Below are 24601 nucleotides of genomic sequence, written 5' to 3' on the forward strand. Positions count from 1 at the left end.
AATTTTGATTTGTCGTCAGCTAATGAGCTTAGCAGTTAGCTAGATCAGAAAAGTAAGCATCTCCAAATGGTGCAAACTGCTTCTGCGGACCGTATAGGGCAGAGGCTCCGGGGTTGGCCCGTGGAAATCCTTTTCCAGCAAAGCAGATGAAATCAGACGGTCCTCAATCTAATTTAATCTGAGCTCCATGCTGCGTGTGGTGTCATGGCTGTCCAATGGTATGCCAGTTTAAACGGCTTAAGGGACCATCAGGCTGGGAAAGGATCATGTTATCCTCAGCCGGGTGAGTCGCGTCAGCAAGCTGGCAAGTGCCTATCTGAACATTGCTCATGCAAATCTTTTATATATATATATATATATAATATATATTGCAGGAACGTTTTGTTGCCTGCATGCATTTATTACTGAACAAAGGTCAGAGAACGAATGAGGCGCTCAGATGTTTTTCATCAGAGATGCTTCTGCTGTGCTCACATTTCACCGTTTTGTGACCCGTCAACTGAATGTTTCAGTCGTCATTGCGGTTATCCAATAGACTAGAGCAGGGGTGTCAAACTCATTTTCACTCTGGGGCCACATCAGCATCACGGTCGCCCTCAAAGGGCCGGTTGTAAATGTAACCACTCCTAACATATTTAGTTTAGTTTCCCGGGATATCTGTGACTTCCACAACACGTACTAAGCAGAAATAGAGGTTATTTTTTCCATGGTTAATGGCGGACAGTTGAACGGCTTTCAGGGCGATAAGCCCCGCCCCCTCTCCGACGCGTCCAGTGCGAATGAACACAAATAGCCCCCGGTGAGACCGGCGGCGCGAATGGCTCAACTCAAAGTTTTTTTATACTCAAACATCTCCGCTCGATGTGAACTTTGAATTGGAACAGTACTTGGGCTGAGACTGATGACGTTTCACAAGTCCACGAGTTTACAAGTGCAGAGAAGTACGCATGTTGAGAAAGGCACGATCACTTGTTGGAAATCCTCTTTATGGGTTGTTGCATCTCCTGTCCACCTGTTGTGATCGTTTTAATGTCGGCACACAGACAACATGCTATCTCATCACTTCGACTTTCTATCTCATAATTTCGACCATGGGGATATTTTTATTTTCACATCTAACTTTTAATTTTTGTAAAAAAAAAAAAAATAATAATTTTTTTATTTTTTATTTATTTTTTGCTGGCGGATTCGCGGGCCACATAAAATGACGTGGCGGGCCGGATGCGGCCCGCGGGCCGTATGTTTGACACCCCTGGACTAGAGGATAAGACAGGCGTATGGTATGAGAGACGTTTAGAGGAACAGTTCCCTTAAATACCCGGTTTTACTGACAGCTGTGTTCCTGTGTGTGGTACTTGTTAGTTAAACAACACTGATCCACCTCACCTTTTTGTTGTTCGTACAGCGCTGCTTATTAGCTTGACTGCTCTCTAAAAAAGTAAACATTAAATATCTCTTCAAAACTTGACTCTGATCTCGCTTTCTTTTTTGCCACTTAGTAACTTGATTTTGAAGGCAAAGAAGAGCTGGAATTGGCAGGGTGTCATGCTGGCATGTCCCCATCAAATCTGTGCTGTTAATACCGCAAGACTGAATTTACAAAGCATCCGTCGCTGCAATGGCGTTAGACGGATTGAATTTCTTGTCGAATCGGTGTCAAATGTATACCTGTGGTCTGTCAGAGGTTTTTACATATAGTTTCAGCTGATTGGAGGTCAACCCTGTGGTATATGCCAAAAAGAGTTTCCCACTTCCTCGGTTTTGTTTTCACCCTGATCTCCACATGTTACAGTGCGAGGCCTGCTACATGGACTGGTGCATGTCTGGCCAGTGATAAGAGGACGAGAGAGACAGCTAGACAGATGGAGAGGAGGAACACAGGGCTCCGTGAGAAGTGACTCACGTTCCATTGTATAATCAGGGTATATTAAAGGAAGGAACATCACACCCTCATTGCAGCAATGAGCCATGTGCACCGTTGCTTCATGGTTGAGGAAACCGTGCGCACACACCTACCGCCCACCATGCGTGTGATGTGCACCGTGCTCACACGAGGGCAAACTGGGGTACCTCTGCTCTTGAAGTTGCAGCAAGTTCCGTCACTGACGTCGTTTCTTCATTTTCGCCCGCCTGCTCTTTCGCTCCGGCATGCGTTTGCTTTCGGTCGGGGAAATAATAAGAGCACGAGTGGGAGGATGAAGAGATCGGTTTCAATTTGACCGTCTCATTTGGAGTAACTCTCGAGACTTCTGCAGAGCGAGAGTGCATGCACTCGACAACAACAAACTGAAAATGTGCACTATTAAAAGGCCGAGAGACACACTGCACCCTTTCCACGCCGAATGTCACAGCATTGTGGAAAGTGCACAGTCTGCATTTTGAATGCAGACCGTGTACACTCAACTACATGCAAGTGGAATGTCAACTATGTGGAATTGGATTGGCGGTGATGGGAAAAGGGGGCTGCACACAGATCACAGACTGAACCCTCAACAAAGCACAACGAACCTGCATGCGGCCTTTTAACCGTAATATGCTAAAATCTCATTCCTGTAGGCCTCGTGGTGCATTTCTTTCGCTCAATGCAGAGAACATAGCGGCGGTCCATGGCGCTGTGATGTGAGGTGAAAGGTGGTCATTATTCTTGGGGCCCAAAGCTACTCTTGCATTGCCAGCACTGCCTCCCCACACTCCTGTTTAATTGTTCTGTACAGAGAGAGCGAGAGATATTCTGGCTCCCTGAATTCCTCACAGCACCAATACGAGGCAGATCGTGCACAAGTCCTTCAAAGCATGATATTTTGTGAGCCAGCATGAGCGACTCCAGGACCTTAAAACTGAAGAAGCTAAATGGAATTAACTGTTGATTTGTTTTTAATCATTTTACACCTGTGCTCCTCCTGTTGTAACAAGCCAAAATAATTCATAATAATAATAATTCAATGACAGTGTAATATCAAGGAACTCACCGGAGCTCAAAAATGGAATACACCACAATCAATGTTATGAATTACACCTGTGCTTTTCCTGCTATAGCTTTGTAGATACTGTACTAAACACTTCCCTGTGTCCTAATACGAATCAACTTCCCTTCAAGGAATAATTAAAGTGAGCCGTACGCAACTCGCTCTCCCTCATTTGCATGCGAGTGAGCACGCGCCACGAGAGGGTGAGGGTAGGGCGGGAGGGGGTCGAGGCGGTGTAGCGCGGAGTGCAGTTTTTTTTTTGTAAGCCTGGGCTGACTTCATTTCCCAGACTGCACCGCGCCCCATGATGTTCCCAACAGCTGACAGACGGTGAGAGCCTCTGCCACAGAGCTGTCGGTGCAAGAGAGTAGCCTGTCGTCGGTGGCCTGTACGGACCGAAAAATACAAGTCGAGCACTCCTGGACTTCGGACCGCTTCACCCCCTGTTTCCCCGTCGAGCATCTTGTTTTGACCAAAACGAAAATATTTCCTCTTGCCTCTTGCATCCTGACTTTTTTGTGTTTTTTTTTTTTGTCCTGACTGGGGAGCTGGGGGGACATTTGCTGTCAGCTAACTTCCACAATAGGTCGCTGCGTCGCTGGACTGCTGCATGTGTTTTTTTATTTTTTATTTTTAATAATTTTAGCTTAACAGTTTGACTCCAGCCCTTACAGCCGTGCCCAATGCTGAGGAATGGATAGTGTGTCTGCTAAAGGTGGGAAGATGGTCGAGAGTGATGAGCAGCCGGAGAGGGACAGTGGCGGCGGCGGCGGTGGCGCAGCGATGGCCGCACTACATCAATGCGAACTCATCCAGAATATGATTGAGATCTCCATCCCCAGTTTACAGGGGCTGCGGACCAAATGCGCCGCGTCCAACGACCTCACGCAGCAAGAAATACGCACTTTGGAGGTAACGAGCTTTCCAGATCTGTTATCGAAGCCCCCCCCTTGTCCTGCGATAGCGGAGCAGTCGAGTCAAATTGCGGAGTCATAAACCCCCAAAGCACCATGTCTGCCTCATACAGGCGGAATATTAGGCTGCGAGCGAGGCGCCCTATCACCGAGCGTCAGTGAGCTGGGCACATTGTGTCGCTTTACGATGTAGACTACTACTACTAGGTCGATGTGTTGAGGGTGCAGGTGACTCAAAATAAAATGACATCCATTGTTTGCCTTCATTATGCCTGCAGAATATCCCCTACATGGTCGGAGATAGGACTGATCTGGTTATTTGTGCGAACCCTCTCCTCTAGGTGGAAGCGTTTGTTCAGAAGCCCCTCGCGCGCGGCGCCGCGCGGCCGACTCCCGCCTGGCCTAATGGCACACATTCTATAATCTGATACACCCCTAATGTATGTTATCGTGTTCCATGTCCCTCTGCACGGGATCCCTCTCAATCTCTCTCGCGCGCGCGTGTGTGTGCGCACAAAAGACGCACGCGAGACAAACACAAGGCAATAAAAAAAAAAAAAAATGTACGACGTGTCTCGCGTTGTTTATCCGCGTGCCAGCCGCGTGAGCGGGCAGGGTTTGATGCCCCCACTGCATCTGGATGCAGATTCAGTTCTGCTCGCGTTGGTATGACTTGACATTGCTTTGCGCGAGAGACCGGGGCTTTGTAGGGGGCCTCGGCACTGTTGCAGGCGGCAGAGGAAGGGGTTTGTGTGTGGGGCTATAGAAGACTGATACGGTACATTTAGATGAGACGTGGAGTTGTGAGAAATAGTGGAATAGTACAAGGTTCATGCCTTGTAGAGGGTAGTCTAATGTGTCTTTGGGTGTGTAGGCTCCAGACACACTGACATCCTGGAGACACGATGGATGGTAAATGGGTTTTCTGGCTCATGGTTTATTTAAGCGTTATACCTTGGATAAAAGGAATATTCTCTCCTGATTGGCTGGAGGCTATCAATTATCCATGTCTGTTTTATTTCTGTATAACTGAACACCCCGTGAACAATTGCACCATCGCCCCGAAAAGCTAATGTACCAGAAAGCTCCGAGCGTTTGGTTTCAGCCTCAGAGACGTGGCGTGTCTGGCTGAACTGGTTTTCCCGGTGACCGCAATGCATCTTGCTGTTGCTCTGGCATCCGTCCGCCTCAGCAGGCCAGGACACACCACAAAATATCTACTTGAGTCAGTGTTTTTAGGTGCAGCTTTTTATTTTTTTTCCACCATTTCCATAATGTCTACAAGATAATTCGGTAGCCCCTTAGTTGGCCCGGCAGGCACAAGCTGCAAGTTGGCACGCTGTGTAGGGGGAACACATTTTCACAGACTCGAGTAAAGAAACACTGTATTAAATGGAGAACAAATCCAAAGTGTTAACTGAAGTGGAGAACAGACCGGAGAACAGACCACACCCGCTGCTTTTGCACAATGAGTGTGAAACTCGTAGTCTGTCTGAAAAGTTTGCACAAAGTGAAGCTTGCTGGCTGTGCAAGCTTCAGCTCTTCTTCATCCGTTGTGATGCGCGCTTCGTCACTGCGTGGAGCAGGACGTGATCTGGCACAGTACTTCCTGAGGTGCGCCGTGGCTTTTCACGTGCGTTTTGCACCGGCATTGTTCTACATGACAATGGGCAGGCCGTGCATGTTTCTTGAAGGCCTTTGAGAACTGGTCTGAGGTCTCTTTTCCTGTAGTTAGAGGCCTTTGTGAGCGAGGGGAGGGGGGGTGGTTACCCCTGAAAAGACAGAAATGCAAATCGGGGGTCTGGTTACCTCAAGTGAGCTCTGCTAAGGTTCGGTGTCTTTCATTTTGAGGGTTGAAATCGACCACTTCCTGCTTTGGAGATGATAAGGACCTCAGATTGCTCACAGTCTAATAGCTGCTGCACTGGAAACCGGTATGGAAGATGCTAAACGTAGGTCTCAGTGGTATGTTTTTTTATTTCATCTTATTTTCAGGGATTATAACTGTTCTCGTGTCTCAATGGTCAAACTGTTGCTGCTATTACAAAGCGTATATGTATTCGTGCTTCAAGCTGTTTGGACTGTTCCGAAGTCTAAATTGTGATTTCTATCGGTTCCAGTTGCGATGTGTAAATAATATCGGTTTGTTATGCTCCCCGTCGTAGCTAAAAGGGCGTTCTGTGAAATTTACAAGTTTCATTTTCTTATTTTCCTCCTCTTGTCCGCCATAGATGTAAAGGGCGAGCGCATGAATGCTCTTCATTGATTCAAAAACACTTAATCATCAAACCAGTAGATTCTTGGAAACTGCTTTCCAGTCATATAAACAAGGGGAGAAGTCACAACTGATTAAACGAAGAATTTGGATTTTAAAGAAAGCGCTCTGCAGAAGACGCCGTGTGAGGGGAGACGAGAGAGTGCAGAACAGTCAACGTTTTATCAGACGTCTTTCAGCAAGCTTTTTTTAAAGTGGCGCCTGCATGGCATGGGGCGCTGTCTTGATCAGCAGTCTTACTTCCTGTCTTTACTGGCACAACCTTATGAAACCACATCTTGACATAGTTGTGCACTTTCACTTCTTGCTTCGGCCCTCCTTGAGATTTCATTTGCCGACTTGGTTCCAAATCCCGGCCGACGCGCCTGGTGCTGTATTTCCGACATGCACAAAGACATCCCGGGAAAAACTCACCAGTTTTGCGTGCGACCATCGCCGTGAGATGCTTGCCGCCATCTCGAAATTCTAGCGAGCGCGCTGGCTCGCATCTCCCTCCATCGGTGTCCGGGTGACCACGCGTGAACCGTCCTGTAGCGGCCGGACTTGATCGATGTCCTTCCTGCTGACGCTTTAAGCACCACGAGGTCAATGCAGTTGTCGCTACCCGCCGCTCCCATATTGCGTTGGAGCGCCATCGAGAGAGGCTTGAACTCACTTTATACTCTCATTGAGAGAGCTTTATTATTCCACTTGAACTGTGTGTGTTGTTGTTTTTTCCCCCTGCCTTGCCATTGAGAGGATAATGATGCCGGCCTCTCAAATGGAGTGCTAACTGGTACTTCACTTTTCACATGTTAATCCTACTCAGCCTCCTCAGTGCTGCCTCTGCGTTACTTTTACTGTAGCTCTTCATGTAGTCCTGACTTTTGCCCTATCATACCCACTCGCACTGCCCCGCCAGCTTGTTTGCCTTCAAACCAAATCAGTCTACATGATCCAGACGCTGAACTCAAGACATCCTGAAAGACAGCAGAATGTGCTGGGTCCCCCCCCCATGAACTTAAAACATATTTATTCCTGGCTGTCGGTCTTAACATAAAAGCAAACCAGGGTCTTTATCTGTTGTAATCTCACAGCTCTCAGGAATGATCAGCAAACAGCAAAATAAACGTCACTCTGTTTTGTCTCCTCGCTGTGTTGGAGAGTTTGCTGTGCGCTCGTGGTGCGAGCTGTTGTGGCTGCATCTATATTTAGACATCTTTCTTCCTACGCATTTTCAGGGTTGGTTGTTAAATAAGAAAATCAAATGACGCAAGGAGAGCCTGTGGAAGAGGGGAGAGCAGGGAGGAAAGGGGAGGGGAGAATCAAAGCCAATCCGCTGGGCTGCTTCTTGTGACATGACAACCTGTGTGCGTGTGTGTGTGTGTGTGTGTGTGTGTGGCTGAGGCCTAGGAGAAGACAATGGAGAATGTCGCTCACATGAGGGTACAGAGGAAACACAACTCTAGCGACTGTGGCAACGGCGACCCCTGTGTCTGTTTCCTTTTTTTTTTTTTTTGTGGTGCAGTCAATACGAACGGGCTGCACGATGTGGAAATCAGCATGGTTGAAGAGTGTCGGCTGGCCTTAGTCTATTCTTAAACCGGCTCAGGATGAGTTGCATTACATCCTGTCATTTTGAGGTCCGCTGCACTTCTCTTGTGGAAAAGTGGCAATTTGCTTGCTCCGAATCATGAGGAAGTTAGCACGGCGGTTGGTTAGATTTGTGCACGGGGGTTTTGAAATGTACAAAATGGCTCCACTGACCACATGTCAGATATGTCACAGTGTTAGCCTAAACAAGCCCCCCCCCCTCCAGCCCAGCTCACTGTAGGGGTCAACTTGTACTGGTGCTAACAATGATGGAGGAGGGGCAGCAAGCCATTGGTCCGGGTCCGTCAATACGTTCACCCCCCCCCCCCCTCTAGAAGTCCATGTGACGTGCCCTCTGCATACGTCTGCCTGCCTTCATTGTTCTTTTTGACATTTTCATCTTTTTTGTGAGGATAAACTTGTGCGTCAGCCATAAAATATCGGTGCGCTCGCCACGGATCCGCTACTTGCCCGATCCAGTAAAACAACTTTCCTTTTAGACGTTACAAGTAGCTTCTTGTGTCCCTTTTGTTGGGAGTACGGAATAATTGTGCTATTATTGTGCCCAGATGTGGTTTCCTCCAACTGCATTCACTGCTTGGACCGCAAATGTTCCCCGGATTTGGCTCGGGCCTTTAATGATCAATAGCTAATATGACACCAGGCGTAGAAATGCCTCACTGAGCCTGTTCCGACAACAAGAAACGTGAGCATTTTTTACCGGTCTGAGAGCAAGGAAGTGACCTTCCTGTGCAAATATCAATTCCTGGGATAGAGCGCCGTGGCTCACTTCTCAGGATGCTCTCCCCGGCAGGTGCACCAAAAAAAGTGGCCGTGTCAGCAGGAGCCTGGAGCGAACAATCGGGAGCCGTGGGATCTGCTCCTTCAGCGCCTGCTGTGTCAGGCAGGCAGGCCGCTGCCCGGGACTCCTCTCTCCCCTCTCTCTGGGTGGCGGACCACACCGGCTGTCACTCATCTCCTCACCGCATTAGGCCGTTGCCATGGTGTTGTTTAGCTCGGCTGCTGACAGGTGGGCTCTGACGCCATCCCCCCTCCTCCATCCCCCCTCGTCCCTCCTCCCACCTCCAGGCCACGCGTCAAACGCTGCGTTCTCCACTGCACCAAAAATATATTAGAGGGGGTCTGTCGTTATCTGTCGAGACGCCTGACTGTGTTCTCAACACGCATTACTGGTATCTTTGTGGGATTTGAGGACGTGTGTGAGTGTGTGCACGCACACTTGTGTAACTATCCACTATTTATTCAGGGTGGTAACGGGTAAAGTCAATGCTCCGTGTGGGACCGGAGATCAAACACGTCGGCCGTGTTTTGTTTATTGTCCTGTGGACACGCATGGTGACACTTTGTATGTGGACATGCATTGTGTCTGATCTCTGTGTTTTCGCATGTGTGGGAAAATCCCAGTGAAATGTTGCTGACGACTCAGAAGAGGGGTTGCTAGGTAACCCGACGTCACAGGGCTGCACCAGTGTGTCGTGGGGGCAAAGCAGGAAGCTAGCTCATTAGCCACATCGAGCACAGGCCTCTCTCACTGCCGGCCATGCCAGTATCATCCACATCTCCAGGAGCACTGCGTCCGGAGAGCACAGGGAGTAATGTCCGAGGCTCTGTAATTCAGAATGTCCGCTCGTAATGGGTTGGATAGACAATGTGTCACAGATATGTTTCCATGTGTGCTCATGGATTTATGTCTTTCCAGCCACAGATGTGTATTAAATACAAGAAGATACAACTTTGATCAGCCCAAAGGAAAATTGCAGTGCAGCTGTTGCACGTCAAAGTGGGAGGGGTGAAAATATAAAGATATTATCTCAGATAATAATAAATTCAAAATATGTACGACAATGGCAAAATCAGGTTAATGTAAGGTTTGGAGCAAGCTGCCGAGCTCTTACTGGTTGGACTCTGAGGTCAAATGCATGCAACTAAAAGGAGGTTCAAACTCTGACGTTATGTTGTGAACAGCAGGGCATCGCATTTAACCACACTACAGTATGTTTATGCTTTTTCAAAACGAGTTTATGAAGGCATTTACATGTGAGGGGAGATTTGTTGGGTGTTTTGCATTTATTTTCTTCTGCATTTCCTTGTAAGTTTTGAAAACGTCCCTTTTTTTATCAGCTGACGTTCAATAATGCAGGCCACTTTATTATTTGACAATGCTCTCGAGTGAAACTGATAATAGCTGAGTAATTGCGGAGCTGAAAAAGCCGCAGTCAGAGTCGACACGGAGAGCACTTCACCTCCTTTCCATCCTCTTTCATCTCAGTGGAGTTATGCTTTTGTTAGCTGCCACGCAGCAGCCTTTTCACATCCCAAGGCCGCACTTTCCTGGCAGCGGCGTGGCTGTAAGAGAGTTTCTGTCTGCGTGTGCGGCTGTGTCACAGAGAAAAGTTCAATGAGCAGAGAAAAAGACGTGCGCGTTGTTGCTCACTTCACTCGAGTCGGTCGAGAAGCTATAGCTGGCGTTGCACGTGCTGTAATGGACTCTCACAGATAGATAAGCCCGCGAGATAAGGAGACACACTATACGGCCGCCGCTGAGCTGCATACAACGCGAATACAACACCACGGCGCCACGGTGATACTTACTCACAGGACCACTGCACTTTGCATTGGCTTCGAACGCGTCGGCGTGTCGTCTCTCGGCTTCGAGTGTCACTTGAATACGAGTTGCTTTCGACAGGGTGACGGTGCTGGCTCTTTGGGAGCACAGCTGGGTTTGGGGTGTTTAGGTAAAGTAGTGCGTCATGAGACGCTACAGCAAAGGTGTTCGCCAGGGCTTCAGTCATTAATGCAAGCCTCAAGAGCAGGTGATGTAAAAAGAGAGCGCAGCGCCTCTGAAACTAACTGTGAGAATTGATCATATGGCTCTTTCTTCCGCCATTATGTCACTGAGCTGCCTCCTTGTTTGCTGTGCCAGCACCGCGGATGCTCTCATTAGATGACCGGCTCGTTGTTCCGCTGCATGATAATAGCTGTTTCTATCCAATTAACTGTCTTGTGCACTGGGGGCACTGGAAAATCCGGTTAAACAAACACTGAAATCATTGCTGCAGGTACACTGAGTTCAGATTGGAGAAAGAAAGAAAACCCCAGTGAGAGTACGGAGTGATGAATGCATTCGGTGAACCTAATGAACAGGCTTCTGACCCCATGGAATGTCACTTTTGTAGCATCAACAGTAGTCTGTAGTATCTGTGGTACTGCTCTAAACAGTGACTTATGATGTGTAGTGTTACTGTAAAAACAAAGCACACATACTGCATCATTTCTGTGTCATCTCACACACACACACACACAAAAAAACCCTAAAAAACCCCAATGCCAACACAGAGGTGTGACAGCGAAGGCCTGCTCCGTAGCTCCTAGCACGCTGTGAGTCTCCCCTCTAACCTGCCCCTCCCGTCTGCGCTGTGTTCTCTGTTGCTCCCTGCAGGTGAAGCTGATGAAATACATCTGTAAACAGCTGCAGTGCAAGCAGAAAGTGCCAGAGACGGAGAGGCCCGAGGCCCTGGACAGCTACCCGCGCCTACGAGACTGGCTCCGCACCATCAACCTGCGAGCGGAGCTCATCGAGGTATTGAGTTGTTTCTGTGTGAATATCAGTCTCTCTCTCTCTTTCTCTATCCCTAGCTCTCTCTCTCTCTCTCTCTCTCTCTGGCCTGGGTGACTGTGTTTGTGTCACATTTATGTGGAATCCAGTTTGTGTACTCAGTCCCCGCTCACATGTACGTGAGGAATACTTGACCAGTGACCATCAACATGTCTTTCTAAAAGAGGAGCTCTGTCATTTTTCATTTTGACTTTCGTAGAGTGGAATATTTGTTGAAATTAGTATGTGCATGAACATGATTTAAGGTTTGATTCTTAAACCCTGGCTGCAGATTCCAAACGTTTTGCTCGGTCTAAATGAAATGAATCCTTTCTTTTAATCGAGGATGTTGATGAGAAGGATGCTGATCTCTTTCTACAGATGTGAGAAGCACAGCTGCACGGTCATTTTACGATTATCTATTGTGAAAGTGAGCGCTCAGTTTGGAGTCAAACTATCAGCTTTCTGTGATAAACGACACCAAAGAGCAGCGTATGTCGTGGTGGCAGTGTTGCCCTTTGGTGGCCTTGTAAGAGATGACTTTTCAGATTAAGAGCCTGAGTAATATGTTGAACATGTGTTGGTCCCTGAGCAGGACACAGAGATATTTCCTCCAGAAAGAAAAACCTGTGTCAAAAAAGATAATAAACATTCCTCACTATTTGGTAGGTTGCATTGGCTCATACGGAAACTACTCCCATTGCCAGTTTTTCTTTATCTTGTTCTGACTTATGAGATAACAGCTGGTTTGAGATCCACTATTTAAGTTCACGCCTACAACGCCGTTCTCATTCCACCTCGTGATTTGTTTGATTCTGTTGTCCTTCCCTCCCCTTCCCCTCGGCTCCCCTTCCTGCGGCGCTGTGAACTCTTTGGGTCCCTCTCATCTACTGTAATGTTTGCATTGTCTTGTTTGTCTTCGTTTAGTGACGTAACTGACCTGCTTATCGGAGATCCCCTCTTGCTCTTGTTATTCTTTGATATGGCCCCAGCTTGTGCACACTTTTTCTTTTCTTTCACTTGCCTTGTTGTTCCTCATCTGATTGTTTGTGTGACGGTTTTAGTCGTAACCCTCACGCTCTGTGCTCATTTGCTTTTCAGTTTTAAACCCCCACCACCTTCAAATCATTTTTTTGGTGTGTGTGTGTGTGTGTGTGTGTTGAATACCAACTGGGATTTCCCAAAGTATGTATTGGCGTCATGGCGTGTTGATGACCCATTTAGATCAAGCATTATTAGATTTGAGATTTCTACCGACCGTCCATACTATGAGGGCTGGATGATGTAATGGCTGGTCCAAAAACATTACAATGATTATATATACATATATTTTTAAACTTGGCGTCCAACCTCTCTGCTCTTCATTGTCCGTTTGCCCACATATTGTAAGCCCTCTGTGTCGGTTTTGGGCCCATTTCAAAGTGTAGACTCAGTAAACATGCGGTGTTATTTGCTGTGTGCACATACATGGTAAAAAAAAGGAAGCCCCCAGTACAGCAATCATGCGTGCAAGCTGTGCTGTGTTCATGGTGCTAAAATTGTTATTATGTTATTATGAGTAAGCAGGTGAGAGGGGAGCGGCGGGGCGGGTTCCACAGCCACTTTTGAATATCACGTCACTCACCCTTGTGTTTGTGCGTCTGTATGTGTGTGTGTGTGTGTGTGTGTGTGTGTGTGTGCTTCATTTTGCATACAGTGTACACACAAGTGTGGGAGGCTGCCCTAGTTTTCTGATCAGTGTTTGCCCTCTCAGAGCAAGGCTTTCACCTGCCTGATAAGGCGGTTGCGTCCTTCCCCCCCCCCATGTCAGAACAACATCCTTAACTCACTTTCTACGGTTTCCTTCCGTGATCCGCAAACAGTTTGTGCTGTCATTTTTGCCAACTGTCTCAGTAACCGAACATTAAGTGAAGCGGTAAATACCTCAGGCTTTACACCTGGTCCTCACCTGTTATTAGCTATTCTGTTCGACTGTTCTGGTTGTGATTTATACGATAACCGGTGGAAATGAGAGGAAACGGAGATGGTGCTAGCTTATAGTTATCACGTGTATGGCATGTTAGCGAGGTCCGTGTGTGACGCTCAAGCCACTATTTAACTAAACGATCCTCAAGCAATGTAAGATCGAAGGTGCACTTTACAGTTAAATACATTTTTTACTACTGCAGCATGCAACAATAATGTCTAAATCCAAATATGCAACTGAAAATGACCTAAGTACAGATACAATATCACACTGTTCAGTGTGGTTTTTTATACCTGTTATAAATGTAAATTTCCACCATGAACTTGCTGCTCGTGTATCTGTAGCTGAAAAGGACCACGGCCTGTTTTATTAACGTAATCTCATTGTTGATTTTGAAAAGAAGGAGAAAACTAAATCATCCAATCCCCTCTTGCCCCTCTGGAGTGCTGCATCTTGCTGTCTCTTCAAGTTGTTTATTCCCATTGTACTGTCTAGTTCGACAAGCTGTCGGTTACAAGTAGGTGTTTGTTATGAAGGTGGTTCGGGGGGGGGGGGGGGTGTGATTGCCGTGTATTGAGTCCTAGCAGCCATGTAATCCGTGTCGTGTCTGACTGTTATTTCCTTGATTTGTAGCCTAACCAGTGCTGCTCAGTCTGCCTCCCACTCTGATCATGCCTCGCTAATGTAATCCTCTACTTGCACAATGTTGCGTTGAGCGATGTCTGTTGTCTTCCTGTTAGCTGCTGTCAAAGTTTCCTTCACCTCTGTACAGTGATCACTCCGTCTCAGGATGTGCTGAGCTGCACCCATCGCACAGACGTGTAAGTCAGGATACACTGACTCTCAAACGGTAGAATAAAAAGAAAGTATTACGAGGCCTTGATCACTTCAGATTTGGCCTCCGAAAGTTTTTTACTTCTATCTCCTGATTCAGACATAAAACCACGTCTGTAGTCCTGAATAATCTGCCCGATAAGTGGAAGAAGCTGCATGTTAAATGCCCCCAAACATCCAGGATTACCACCGATTTCCAGGAACAGAGCAAGTCAGGGGTTGTATGACCTATTTAATACTGCGACATGCGGCCCTTTTTCAAAGCTGACTTTCAGCCCGCTAACGCCGCCATGTTCAACAGAAGTCTTTTAGTGATGCTCTACCGACAGCTCAATCCTCCCGTGACACAAATGGCATCAGTTGTATAATGTCCACACCAGTGGTGTGACGTGTTGGGTACGGGAGAGGGCTAACATGCATCTCGTTTTTCTCCTTTCCCTCTGTAATTGCTCCTCTGCAGGCGGTGGAAGCAAAGTTGACTCTGGATGCCTTACTGCAGATGTCAGGCGCTCAGGTGAGGGATACCATGCGAAGACTCGGGTCCAGTTCAGAAGAATGTGCTCGACTCAGTGCTGCCCTCTCCTGTCTGAAGAGTGCTGCTGAATCAGGTCTGTGTTCACTCCACGGGAGCCTCCGGGACATTCTATTCTTCTTGTTTTTTTGTTTTTTTTCCGACTGATGGTGTTTTTTTTCTGTGCTGTTCCAGGAGGGGAACTGAGGGAAGACAGCAGTCCCTGGCTGTCCGAGCCCACAAGGAGGGACAGTGGCTCTCTGCTGACTTCAGACCAGCTGACCGGTTTCGGGACTCCACTCCGCCCTCACAGCCCGTCGCCTCTCGCCCGCCCGTCCGCCATCCACTCCACCCCATCCACCCCCTGCGCCACCTTCCCTCATCCCCGCTCGGGCTCGGTGTCGGCGGCGCCCACGCCCGAGACGCTGGCGTCGTTCGGCCACAGCGAAAGCCCCCTCACGGACCCGTTCCCGATGTTCTTCTCCCGCGCAGCCCGGCTCCACGGGCACACGTCCACCCCGCCTGCAACTCCGCCCTCCAAGAGGCGCCACCAGCTGAAGCCCCCCTGCACCCCTCCGCCTCCGTCCCGCAAAGTGCTGCACCTCCTTCCCAACATCACCCTGACGCGCAGCAAGAGCCACGAGTCCCAGCTGGGCAACCGCATCGAGGACCCGCCCTCCAACAAGTAGGTGCTCAGAGAGCTGTTTGTGCATTGAGAGAGGGATGCAAAATACGGTCGTCAACTTCCTCGTATGCACACGCATTGGTGGCCAATAAAGCAGATTCTGACATACAATGCCAAACTATCCTTGAGCACTGTACAAACAGGCAATTCACCTGAAAAAAAGAAGAAGAAAAAAGTGTTCCACTTACAGTGGAGAAGTGAAAGGAACAGATAGCAGGAGTGGATGCTGTAGTCTACTTGAACGAGCATTATCATGGTGGCATTACCGTAATTGGGTTACTGTTGCAGCCGCGTGTTTCTTGTCGCCCACTGATGAGCTGGTGCGATTTTCCTGAAAGCCTCTTCCCAGCATCCCCTCCTCACCTCAGTCTTGCGCCGCGTCGTGACCGCAGAGGCCGAGCTTTTCTTCAGACGCGCTCTCGCGTTCCCTCCCTCCGCCTCCCCCACATCCTTTCACATCCTGCCTGTTGCTCCTTTGCTCTGGCTGCATGAGTGGAGCTAATCCCCGCACAGATTCCCAGAGATTATGACTCATGTCAAAACAGGAAATATGTCCGAGGACTAATGGTCAGAGAGGTGGCGAGACACGTACACATCTCTCTTTCTCCCTCAGTTTTCCTCCCTATTGTGTTTGGATGCAGATACACAAACAAGCCACATGTTTATCCATAATATCCTGTGTGTTTATGGAAAGCTTTTTGTGAGAAAAAAAACAAATGGCAAAGGCAGAAGTAAATACGCTTGACATAGATCCAACACATCTAATGCACGCACAGGCAGTCCAGCTAGTTTATCCCGGCTTTGTGCATATCGGTATATTACAACGACAAGCTGAAAATGAGTCACAGGTCTGATAGCTGACTGAACAGAAATCTGGATGAAATTAGACAAATTCATTGTTTTTCATGCGTTTGCGTGCGTATAAACCTCAGAGCTGGCACTGCTCCCCGCCTCAGTCTTTGTGACTTCTGGGTGTTAAGGATGTCACCCTGTCTGTCCCGGGCCAATGCTATTTAGGTACTCCAACGTGCCTCTCTCCAGCCCTTACATAACCTGCCCAATGCAACCTGGTGTTGACGCGCACCTGCTCTTGCATCCAGTCTGGTACTGATTGTTTTTGCTTCCCCCTCTGTCCAGGTGTGTTAAGAAGAATAAGTTGTTGCTGAATATGCAAGTTAACGGGAACGGATGCGAGGACTCGCCTTCCCGTTACCCCGTCATGTCTGCGCGCACCCCCGGAATCACCCCGGCTGCCACCACGGCGTCTTACACCCTGCCCGGCACGCCCACCCTCCTGGAGGAGCACAGCAGCATTAAGAGTGAGTCATGCATGTGTATACATTTTTTATTATTGTTCTTATTTTGCTGATTTGGTGAATATGCGTGTTTGACATGTCAAAAATAGTCTGTTGATCGGGGCTGTGAGTGACGATTCAATGAACTGCGATACTGTAAGCCAGGCATTATTCAGATTTAAAAGAAATCTTTAAGATTCATATGCAGTCAAGTTTGTGTTTGTGCTTGAATGTGACTGAAATCTAAATGCTAAATGCTCCGTTTTTGTTTTCATGTGATTGACCACTGGGGTAACGTCATTAGATACCGGTCTTTCTCGACATAGCCTAATCACGTCTCTCGCTCGCTCTCCCTGGCTAGATAACGTAGCAGCGCATCGCGGCTCCCCGCAAGCAGTGAGGAGGGACATCGGCCTAGCAGTCACACACAGGTAGACCTTTCTCTTCCACACCATATGTTCCATAAGCTAATGTCACAACAAAGCTAACGAGCTAGATGTGGTATTAATAACAGAATGCTTGCGTCCTATAGGTTTTCTACCAAGTCCTGGCTGTCCCAGACATGTCAGGTGTGCCAGAAGAACATGATGTTTGGGGTTAAGTGCAAACACTGTCGGTGAGTTTCTATTTAAAAGGTGCGTCACTCAGCTTTTAAGTGTTTTTGTTATTGACTGAGACAGTAGAGCAGTGGCGTGTTAGAGCGCAGAAGGAGGAAACACAGGCGCTCTGGCAGGATTCAATCCTTGGCCTGCGTGATGGAGCCTGGAGGGTTTTAAGGTGGCGTGTATTGATATTCTGCCGACTCTCTGTGCAGGTTAAAGTGCCACAACAAATGCACAAAGGAAGCCCCGTCCTGCAGGATCTCCTTCCTGCCAAGTAAGCGTTGTTCTGCCCTCCGTCTGCAGCTGATTGGCTCACTGTGTTGTGCGTGCACGTTGTGACATTTCCAATTCCTCCTCCAGTCGCCAAAATTCGGAGGACCGAGTCCGTTCCGTCTGATATAAACAACCCCGTGGACCGGCCGTCCGAATCACCGCAGTTCGGCACACTACCGAAGGCCATTACGAAAAAGGTGAAACATGGCTCAGCAGTTCTGCATTACGGCACACCACTTTATGTCGACCTTCTTAAAACACGACAGTCATTGCGTATTCACAAACTATGACACCTCTATTAAAATCAATGAAGCCATCATGTAGAATGCCACACAAGACTATATTTTTGCCACTTTGGTCAGAATCATCGCCATCGGTTCGCCGTCGACTGCTACAATGTAAAGATGAGCTTTAGAAGTCATCTCGAATATCTGCTCTGACGAGTGTCGTTTGCCTCCCTCCCTCCCCCGCCCCACCAGGACCATCCTCCAGTGCTGAACCAGCTGGACTCCAGCAGCAATCCGTCCTCCACCACCTCGTCCACACCTTCCTCCCCAGCGCCCTTCCAGCAGAGCAACCCCCCCAGCGCCACCCCGCCACCCAACCCCTCGCCCAAAGGCCATCGGGACAGCCGCTTCAATTTCCCCGGTAAGCCTGGAACGAAGTATACTGTGCTGACTGAAATGTGCATGCTAACATTGTGCTCTTGATTTGAACTATTTGTACACATTATTGTCCTTAAACCACGTTTCCAGTTTAACTGCATTTAACAGCACGGGCCACACCCTTCTCTCTCCAAATACAACTCTTAACACTGAAGAACAACTGTGCTGTTTATAAGATCTGTTCATTCAAAGCTTCTCTAACCGAGCGTCTCTCCCTGCCATGCTTGTCGGTCTTTCCCTCTCTTTTTTTTTTCTGTGCAAAAGCTGCCTGTTACTTTCAGCACAGACAGCAGTTTATCTTCCCCGGTGAGTTGACTGTCCCTGCATTGCTATTCTCCGCATCGTTCCATCCTCCACACTGTAGATTCCACGTAGCTCTCTCCCTCCTCTGCATGTTTGCTTTTGGGGTTGTAGCAGTCCATCCGGCTCTCTCTCACTGTGTGCCAGCACTAGGATTGCTTGTTGACACTTCACGGCCTTTTGACACCATCTGCTGGTGGTAGGGGGAAATTGCATGAGCAGTCATGTTCTGCATGTGGTGGGGCTTTCCTAAAGGGGAAACATATACAATGATTTTTGCACCTCTCATTTCTTCCTGAACCATCTCATTGTCCTCTACAGATGTCTCCAGCCCTGCTCATTTGCACCCTGATGTCCTCCAAGACACTGTGTAAGACATTTGTATTAAAAGTTCATGACGCATCAGTTTAAATATCAAGTTTTTCTTGGACTTTGCCCCTTCTGATACCTCTTCTCTGTGTCACAGCAGTGAGAGAGAGCAATCGGCGGATGACATACACGCCCAGCTGGTAGAAGATGAAGATGAAGAGGTAATGTTGCAACACGATGTACGCGCCGTCTAGAACAATACTTTAGGTTTAGCTGTCCGTGCAATGAGGTTGTTATATTCTTTTCTATATATTTGGGAAATGTATCTTTGCATCACGTTCTGTCGGAGACTCGTGTTGTCATCCATCAATGGGTTGATAGACAGAAAGACTCGGGTGACTCGTATAGTCTGTTAAATCTCAGACAAAACGTTTGTTTATTGGGACCAGCTCTCACCTGTTTGGCTGTGCCGGTGCTGGAGCTGTTGTGTTATTCATTTAAACAGGACAGTCTTGCTGACACGTAAATATCCCCATTTTATGTCTGCGACAGCAAAAGAAAGACGTCTTCCTGTATAATTCAAAGCTGGCTCACAGTTACAGAATGTATTGACTCATCCTTCATAAGATGCATTTCACAACCATCCAATGGGGAGATACAGATGACTTATATACAATAAAACAATTAGAAGCTTTTCTGAATCTGTAAGAATAGGAAGAAACAATGCCAGTAAGTAAGCACAATAGATCAACGACGGCGTCACCGCACTCTTGCAGGAAGAGGAAATCGAAGACGAAGACCCCGACGCGGAGGATGATAATGACGACGAGGAGGACGATGAAGGGGAGGATAAGGACGACGAGGAGGACATGAGGATGAACGTGGGCTCCGACGGCGAGTGCGATGAGCTGGATGATCTGCCCGGCTCCCGGGGGTCCCAGTGGAAGGGCCCCATCTCCCGCAAGGCGAGCCAGACCAGCGTCTACCTGCAGGAGTGGGACATCCCTTTCGAGCAGCTGGACCTCGGGGAGCTCATAGGAAAGGTGAGGACCTCGACGTTGACGGCACATGCTGTCGTACTCCGGGGGGAAAAAAGGCACCGCAGCTGAAGTTGCTGTCTGTTCGCACAGGGCCGCTGGGGCAGAGTGCACAAGGGGCGGTGGCACGGCGAGGTAGCCATCCGACTCCTCGAGATCGACGGGAACAACCAGGACCATCTGAAGCTCTTCAAGAAGGAGGTGATGAACTACAGACAGACCAGGCACGAGAACGTGGTCCTCTTCATGGGGGCCTGCATGGCTCCGCCCCACCTCGCCATCATCACCAGGTGAGAGAGGAAATATCAAACGCGCCTCTGAAGCGCTTTTAACCCGAAGACATGTCTTTGTCTTTTACTTCAAATGGTTTTCTTCTCTCCCCCTGCAGTTTCTGTAAAGGCAGGACGCTGTATTCCGTTGTGAGAGACACTAAAAACACGTTGGATATTAATAAGACCAGACAAATTGCGCAGGAGATTGTAAAGGTATTCATTCTTTCACATTATATTACGATATATATACAATATATATGATTAAAGCACTTAGAAGGCAAATCCATGAACTGTGACTGTTGTTTATTACTTGTTTTATTTGAGCTCTTTTGTGTGTGATTGAGCAATCCGTAGCTACTGACCCGCCTTCTCTTCCGACACAGGGAATGGGCTATCTGCACGCTAAAGGCATTGTTCACAAAGACTTGAAGTCGAAGAACGTTTTTCACGATACCAACAAAGTCATAATCACAGACTTCGGGCTGTTTGGGATCTCTGGAGTTGTTCAGGAGGGGAGGTAAGAAACGCCACTCAGCCAAAGTGCTCTTCACACCACACTGCTATTTCCTGGGGAGGTCCAGTGATTTGTAATAATTGCTGAGCTCCTCCAGCCCTGCAGGCATTTCCCTTGTCAGCCAGTATTTTCTCTTTTTTTTTGTAAAGACTGAAGCGTCCTGATTGTAAAGTCGGAATGCTTTCCATCACAGCCTTGTTTATTTTGAAGTACATTCTGAGCACACCACTCTCTAAATCCGCGCTCCCTTTTCTACACAGGAGTTGGAGATGGACTACATTTAGTTAATGCGTCTTCCACTCTATTTAATGCATCTTCCCACTCAGATTTTCCACTCCATTTGATTTGTTACTGACAAATGTGCACCTTTTTTTTTTTTTTTTGCCTTCTTTTTTGTATCCAGGCGTGAGAACAAACTGAAACTTCCACATGGCTGGATTTGTTATCTCGCACCAGAGATCGTGCGCAGGATGAGCCCAGGTAACAACGAGGACCGCCTCCCTTTCTCCACCGCGGCAGACGTCTACGCCTTCGGGTGAGTTCTGTCACACTCGTCTCGGTTAACTCGGGGGGGACCAACTGCTCCGTCACACCTGTTTCTGATGAAGAGACTTCGCCGTTCGACAGAATAATTACACTTATGATTCTCCCCCCCCCCCTCTCCTCTTTAAGCACCATTTGGTACGAGCTTCAAGCTCGGGACTGGCCGATCACCAACCAGCATGTGGAGGCTACCATCTGGCAGGTGGGGAGCGGAGAGGGCATAAAGAAGGTCTTGGCGGAGATCAGTCTGGGCAAGGAGGTCACTGTGAGTTGAATAAAGAGGCACCGATGTGTCACACACACGCATGTCAGGATTGTGAAGATGCCGTGAAACTCATGAGATTGATCCTCACTGATTGACGGCTGACTCAAAGTGGTTTGTCGTCCTCAGGAGATCCTCTCCGCCTGCTGGGCGTACGACCTGCGGGAGAGGCCGGCCTTCACCCAGCTGGCCGACATGCTGGAGAAGCTGCCCAAACTCAACCGCAGGCTCTCCCACCCCGGACACTTCTGGAAGTCTGCAGAGTAGGTATCCAGAGAGGAAGGACGTAGTGGAGACACTGGGACGTGTGAACACAAAACCAAAATACAAGAGCGCCGAGTTCTGGTTCCTTACGGCGCAGGGGCTTGACTGCAGCCTTCGGGGGCTGCGGTTGGTGTTACATAATCTTCTTAATAAATAGGATTTGTTTGGCATATTTTGAAAATAACATAAGTTCTGTATGTTTTGAGTATTACCCAAATGCGCTCGGTCGCTCTGCACCAAGGCACCGCTCCTCTCAGCTCTGCTGTTGCTTGCTCTCTAATCCAATGTGAACTTTACTGGTTTCTACGTGTAAATGTGAGTTGTAAAGTTGAATTTGTTCATTGTCACACAGAGCTCGTTTTTTGACAGCAAAACGTATCGCAGGGCGTGACTTTTTTGCAATGTCACGAAAAAAAAACCTCACGCTGCCGTCGCACGTGTCTGATTGGATCGTTTTGTTGTCATGGCAATTTCCAGTTTCCTAAACGAGGCTGGCAGCGCAAGCAAAGACCCGCGAATGTTGTGTTTGTGTTCATTTCTGTCCTCGTGCGTGTGTGCGTGTGTGCGTGTGTGTGTGTGTGTGTGTGTGTGTGCGAAACAACGGTGATTGTGCGAGAAGCAGCAGATGGAAGAGGTTAACTGTGTGATCCCTCAGTTAATACATTCCCTTGTTCTCACTGTGATCAAGCTACAAATATGAGCCTTTTTTTGTGACTTATCTTCTGAAGTTGAGCGCAGCGTGTGAAGGAAGGTATGTGGCGACGCTGTCCATTTCTGCACCTGAATGGATTTCATCCTCCTTTTTATTTGTACCCAGACCAGCCTTTTTAACTTCCTGCCATCTAACGCTTTCATCGACACGTCTTCATTACAGCTTTCCCCACTTTGTTTTCTGCTTCATAGTTATGATTTGCTTCTGACGACAAGCTACCGGTAGTGAAGGGCTTCACTATCTGATCCCACATCGTTGTTTGGGCTGTGATGATGGGAGAGATGCAAGCTAGTTTTCTTTAAAAGGAAGCAAGATGACTTAAAGAGGGCTGCGTGGTCATAAAAACCAAATGAAATCTTCTAAACAGTTTTGTTGATTGAACTCACACAGCCTGGCCAGTTTTTATGTCGTGATCATCCTCGAACTAATCTGTATGTACTCTACGTGATATCTTGCTGCTTTTCAAATGATGCTTTCTTCACTGTAAAGCTGTTACACTTTCACTAACCGTCTAACGTTTGTGTTTTCCCTTTGCTCTCTTTCCCTCTCTTCTGTTTCTCTCTTCTAAACCTAGGTTGTAGCAGCCGCTCTGAAATCTAAGCAATGCAAAACAAAAGCCTGGGACTGCCTTGCATGCTCTTGTATCCTTAACTCTTACGGGATTGATCAAAGCGTCGCCTCTGCCTGAAAGAGACACCGCTTCCACTAATCCCAAAGTCTGATCTTCCGTGTCTAACCGTCGTGTTTGTGTTGTCGGGAAGAGAGGATCGGTGGAGCGAGGTGTGACGATGGGGAGGGGGGAACAGCTGTCGTCCTTCACGCTTTTCCCTCCCTTTCGTCTGACGTCTCTTTGCCTTCCTTTTTGGTTTTCGGTTCCGCAACGTTGTTTCCGGGACTCCGAGGCTTCTCTGTGCTGCTGTGACGTGGCTGTTTCTCCCCGGGGGGGTGGGGGGGCCTCACCACGGGGCTCTTTTTCTCTCCGAATCACACTCGCACAAAAATAATTTATGAAAAATACAAAAAAACGCACACTGCTGGACATAGAATGGACCCCACCACCAAACAGACCGCTTCATTTATCTGTGTTTAAGGGGGGGAGGGGGGCTGAGTGCCTCTCTGCTCCTCTCTGTTTTTAACGGTTGTGTGATGTGCTGAGATGGTCACCAGCCCATGTCTAGACACCTTATGCACTTTGTCAACGGGAGGACAAAAAAATAATCATGAACTCTTTTTGTTTTGTTTGCTTTTGAATAGTCATATATTTGCAGTGTTTTCTTTCTTTTTTCTTTGTTTGTTTGTCTTCAGGAGGGTCTCAGAGGCTCGGACAGTGTGATATGCTCACGTGTTTGTTGTCTATTTGGAGTGTAACCTGCTGAATCCACTGTTTATTGGATGCATTTGAGCGACGGGGCACTGATGGAGACTTGTTGTTTGCTAAACGACGGCTGAACTGAAACGACACAGGTCAAAATATTCCCTTCATCATTCACAATCCACACGGGAATAGAATAACGCTGGCTGAATGTCCATCCTTCTGATGTGTAAAGTGCACCTTACAGGAATATGAGTTGTTGAGAAAGATACTTCTGTCAAGAAGTTGAGTGATTTTTCATTCTCTGTGCAAAAAAAAAGAAAAAGTATAAATCAGGAACCTGGTGCAAAAAGTGTCCTATATCTTCCTAAAACATTACCTCTTGTGCGCGCTTGTGTATACTGTTTGTGATTGCTGGCTTCAGTTGGCGTGCTTGTATTTATCTGTGTGCGTGTGTGTGTGTGTGCACGTGTGTGTGTGTGAACGCACGTGCGCGTGCGACTGAGGTGAGCATCCTGTGCTGGAATACGTAGGGTTGGGGTTTTTTTCCGTGAGAGACTGCGGTAAATGTTGTGTTGCAAATCCAATGGTATGTAATGTACATACATTATTTTATGTATAGCAAATGAACATGGTTCTTCTAATATTTGTACAAACTTTTTTCTATGTAAAATACATCACATTGTTTTGAATAGGTACTGCTATGGCTATTTACAGATGTGTATATATATTTATATTTTTTTCAGGTATAAGATACTGTATAAAAGCTGTACAATGTTTTTTTTAGAATGGGCCAATACATGTTTTTTTATGTTGTAAAAATTCATATTTTTGTATTGCATGTGACTACCATCCTGTACACGCTGTTTCTGTTTTCATCCATGAAAGACAATAAAATGAGG

General features: G+C 47.7%; 1 protein-coding gene across 2 annotated transcripts; it reads left to right on the plus strand.

Moving 5' to 3' along the window:
- Positions 1 to 3369: 3369 nt before the first annotated feature.
- LOC306787578 (kinase suppressor of Ras 1-like) lies at positions 3370 to 24601 on the plus strand. 2 transcript variants are annotated; one of them, XM_079282758.1, is made up of 20 exons: positions 3370 to 3878; positions 11188 to 11328; positions 14604 to 14751; positions 14850 to 15339; positions 16477 to 16658; positions 16996 to 17065; positions 17167 to 17250; positions 17449 to 17510; positions 17597 to 17706; positions 17989 to 18157; positions 18796 to 18844; positions 18941 to 19004; positions 19560 to 19826; positions 19914 to 20110; positions 20209 to 20305; positions 20476 to 20609; positions 21010 to 21141; positions 21279 to 21414; positions 21541 to 21674; positions 22962 to 24601. In XM_079282758.1, exons 1-20 carry the CDS (start codon positions 3660 to 3662, stop codon positions 22966 to 22968), a joined length of 2892 nt encoding a protein of 963 aa, XP_079138884.1. In that variant the 5' UTR covers positions 3370 to 3659; the 3' UTR covers positions 22969 to 24601. The 2 variants fall into 2 exon arrangements, with proteins under 2 accessions (XP_079138884.1, XP_079138885.1); XM_079282759.1 differs by having other exon boundaries at positions 18944 to 19004.

This window comes from Melanostigma gelatinosum, assembly GCF_949748355.1.
Source record: "Melanostigma gelatinosum genome assembly, chromosome: 14".
Classification (NCBI taxonomy): Eukaryota; Metazoa; Chordata; class Actinopteri; order Perciformes; family Zoarcidae; genus Melanostigma; species Melanostigma gelatinosum.